Here is a 3,842-nt window from a genome sequence, read left to right as displayed (position 1 = left end):
TGACTTATTTGCTGTCTTTGCTGATGTTATCTGTAACTGGTTTTAAGGCACATGTGACGCTGGGCTGTTAGAGGTATGATACTTCCATCCATCCCCCAGCCTCACCTGGTGGCTGCAGGGTGGACACTGAGTGGCAGTGTCACCTCAGGTCATGTATTCTGTGATGTGGGGAAGGGTTTAAGGGATTTGTTAAGTCAGGGATGGGGTTTGGGGCAGTTTTGAACCCTGAGTGCTCAGCGGCTCCTCTTCCCTGCGCTCAGGAGAAGGGGCTGTGGGATGTGTGGACATCTACTGCCAGCTTCCAGCACTGGATAATCACAGAAGGGCTCCTTGGCTTTCACTGCTCCATGTCCTCCAGCCTCCCCAGCACCTGAGTCCCAGTGTGGGCATCCCTCTCAGTGTCGCACTCCCCGCTTCCCCCTGGTTCACTGTGAGATAAAGGGGTTGTTTTCCTTCACAAGTCTGGCACAGCTCAGTTCCACAGGCAGCAACTCCAAGGCCAGCCAAGATGATACATGGGATCTGCTGGGTCTGGGGTGGTATCCTAGGGAAGGGTGAGGGTGTGTAGGATTTACTTACTCCCATTTTCCATAATAAATCCTAGTGGGAACTGAATGTTCTCAGGTCAGAGCCTGAGGCAAACTCCACACCACATTTCCCTCCTGCTCTGCCCTTGGGACTTAATCTCAAATCTGTTATCGCCGCCCCATCGGGTGCCGGGAGGCAGGGATACCGATTACAGCGGGTTTGATATCTCCTCCAGCTAGTTTTTTTCCCCCTGACCAGCTCCAGGTGGTTCAAGCCGATTCCTTTCCCCCATTAGCAGCAGTGGTGGGTGGGTGCTGGTTGCCTCACTCTGGTTTTGCTGGGTATAAAGCCCCAGTGAGCCCCTTTCTGCCCCATCCGTCTCCTGGCAGTGCCTTGGGCAGGGGCAATGGCTGAGCTGCCCATCATGGAGCTGCCCCCAGCCCGCTGCAGTGGCCGCTTCACCATCAGCACCCTCCTGGGCACAGAGGAGGGTGGTCGCGGTCCCTATGTGCCCGCGGAGGGCTCTGGGTGTGACAGTGCCCAGCCCACCCAGCTCTCAGGCAGCACCATCTGCACCAGGACCTTCGGCTACAACACAGTGGATGTCGTGCCTGCCTATGAGCACTACGCCAACAGCAAGGGGGTGGGAGACTCTAGGAAGGGCAGGCCCTCGCTGGCAGACCTGCACTCCATCCTCAAGGTAAGGTGGGATTTAGCATCCCCTGCCCATGCTGCTGGTCCCTGTGGCATCTTCATGGTTGTGGTGCTTCATATCCTGCTGCTTGGTGCCAATGTGCACGTCCCTGCGAAGGCTTTAAGAGAAGGCAGAGAAATAAGCCAGCTGTTCTCCAGAGCTCTGCATCCCCGGGCACCCCTGGGTGCCTTTCCCCACCCATACCTGCCTCCTGCTTGTCCCCACAGCCAGACCCAGGCCACCTCTGTGCACCCGTGTCCGACCTGCAGCGGAGCAATGGGCTGACAGAGGCCAGCCCAGAGGAGGCACCGGGGGAGTCAGGCACAGACCCTGCACCAGAGCCCGTTCGCTTCGGCTGGGTGAAGGGTGTGATGGTGAGTGCAACTGGTCCCATGGGAGCAGCCTCTTAAGGAGAGCTGGCATGGCCCTAGCACCCGCGGGCTGACGGTCAGTGTTCCCTCTCTGTCCTGCCAGATCCGCTGCATGCTGAACATCTGGGGAGTCATCCTCTACCTGCGCCTGCCCTGGATCACTGCCCAGGCAGGAATCGGTGGGTGCTGCAGCACAGCAAGGGCAGGATGGCAGCACTGAGCTCCCCATCACCCAAAGCAGCATCAAGCACAATGGGATGGGGTCCTTGTGTGTCTCTGAGGGAAGACAGGGGGTCTATGGGTCTAGGAGTTGGATGGAGATGGACACAGGATCACAGACATGCCCTCTCCCTGCAGCCCTGACGTGGGTCATCATCCTGATGTCTGTGACGGTGACCACCATCATCCGCCATATCCACCAACGGCAAAGTGAAGTCAGGTACCGTGTGTACGTGTGTGTCCTGGCACGGGCCACAAGGTGCAGAGAGGCCCCAAAAATGTGTTGGGGAGGCAGAAAACACCATGGGGTGCTCCCACCGCCTCAGGAGGCACCTACTTCCTCATCTCGCGGAGCCTCGGGCCGGAGCTGGGCGGCTCCATCGGGCTGATTTTCGCCTTCGCAAATGCGGTGGCCGTGGCCATGCACACCGTGGGCTTTGCCGAAACCGTCCGGGACCTGCTGCAGGTAAGACAGTGTCTGCGCGTGTCCCCTGGGTCCCACCTCTGTGCACAAGCAGCATTAATTACTAATTAATATTGGACCACTGACAATCAACTGGAGGCTCCTAAAGTCACAATAGTGCTGGTGGTTTAGTAAGGGCGAGGGTTATTCCCATGCTGAGGATGGTTCCCCCTCCCCAGGAGCACAACTCCCTCATCGTGGACCCCACCAATGACATCCGCATCATTGGAGTGGTCACTGTGACGGTGCTGTTGGGCATCTCCCTGGCTGGCATGGAGTGGGAGGCCAAGGTAACCCTCACTTCTGCCACTCACCTTATTCCCCATGGTTGATAAGAGCCATCCCCACTGCCCCCCCAGGCACCCAAGCAGCAGGGGATGCCCATAACTCTGCAAAAACAGGCTGGGGTTTCTCTAAACACATTATTTTCCCTCTCAGTTCCCAAACCCCAATCCTCATCTGGCTCTTTCCGCTCTGGCAGGCACAGATACTGTTCTTCCTGGTCATCTTGGTTTCCTTCATAAATTACCTGGTGGGGACAGTGATCCCTGCCACTGCCGAGAAGCAAGCGAAGGGCTTCTTCAGCTACCGAGGTGGGTCAGCAGGGCCAAGCACATGGCTGGAGCCTGGCTCCTTGCTGCTGCTGGGGGAGAAGCTTGCTATGGGAAGGTGCTCCTCACTGAGAGATGTCATCAAGAGCTTGGTGTCTTCCGCCCATGGGTTACCTGCCATCAGCGGTGTGCCTCCATCCAACACCAAGATGCTTCAGCCAGGAGACAGGTGGTCAGGAGATCCCAAATGCTTCTCCTCTGCTTCCTTCCCAGCTGACATCTTTGCTCAGAACTTTGTGCCTAACTGGCGGGGACCCGAGGGCTCCTTCTTCAGCTTGTTTTCCATTTTCTTCCCATCGGCTACCGGCATCCTGGCTGGGGCCAACATTTCGGGTGACCTGAAGGTGGGTTTGATCACTGAGCCGGCATTTCTCAGAGATGAAGCCCTGTTTTACCTGGGGCTTTGTCTTTGATCCAACTTAGACCCTAGTTTATTTCTTCTAGAAGGCTCAGCCAGGAGATACTCCATGGTTTTGTGTTGTAGTGAATTAGAATTCCTCTTGTGTAGCAGCCACAATTAAAACAGCATTTTAGCGGTGCTGCTGCAAAGCCATCTGACATCTCTGTGACTTCCTTGGGCAGGATCCTGCTGTGGCCATCCCCAAGGGCACTTTGATGGCCATCTTCTGGACCACTGTGTCTTACTTGGTGCTTTCTGCTACGATTGGTAAGCAGCACGTCCTCAGATAGGCTGGGTAGGACCAGCTGCCCTGAAATGGGAGGTCTGGGAGGATGCAGGTGGTGGAATCCAGGAGCAAACCACAGACACCAGCACTGATACCCCATGGCAAGTGCCACAGGCACCAGACCTCATTCCTGTCCCCATGCAGTCCCGGGAGGGCAACAAAGCTCATGGCGTTCATAGAATCCCAGAGTGGTTTGAATTGGAAAGGACCTTAAAGCTCATCCAATTCCAACCCCCTGCCATGGGCAGGGACACCCTTCACCAGACTAAG

The 3,842-nt window shown here is 56.5% G+C and overlaps 1 protein-coding gene across 1 annotated transcript in view; it reads left to right on the top strand.

The window, feature by feature from the left end:
• The first annotated feature begins 934 nt into the window (after positions 1 to 934).
• The window catches only part of SLC12A3 (solute carrier family 12 (sodium/chloride transporter), member 3), an 8,839-nt gene continuing 5,931 nt past the window's right edge, over positions 935 to 3,842 (top strand). Inside the window, 10 exon segments of the mRNA XM_010011168.1 lie at positions 935 to 1,228; positions 1,450 to 1,596; positions 1,697 to 1,772; positions 1,951 to 1,996; positions 1,998 to 2,032; positions 2,139 to 2,278; positions 2,455 to 2,565; positions 2,757 to 2,868; positions 3,100 to 3,230; positions 3,469 to 3,553. Coding sequence (XP_010009470.1) covers positions 935 to 1,228; positions 1,450 to 1,596; positions 1,697 to 1,772; positions 1,951 to 1,996; positions 1,998 to 2,032; positions 2,139 to 2,278; positions 2,455 to 2,565; positions 2,757 to 2,868; positions 3,100 to 3,230; positions 3,469 to 3,553 — 1,177 coding nt within the window.

Source organism: Nestor notabilis, unplaced genomic scaffold (genome assembly GCF_000696875.1).
Source record: "Nestor notabilis isolate BGI_N333 unplaced genomic scaffold, ASM69687v1 scaffold8503, whole genome shotgun sequence".
Lineage (NCBI taxonomy): Eukaryota > Metazoa > Chordata > Aves > Psittaciformes > Psittacidae > Nestor > Nestor notabilis.
The sequence above is the reverse complement of the archived record's forward strand: the minus strand, read 5'-3'. Positions and strand labels throughout refer to the sequence as shown.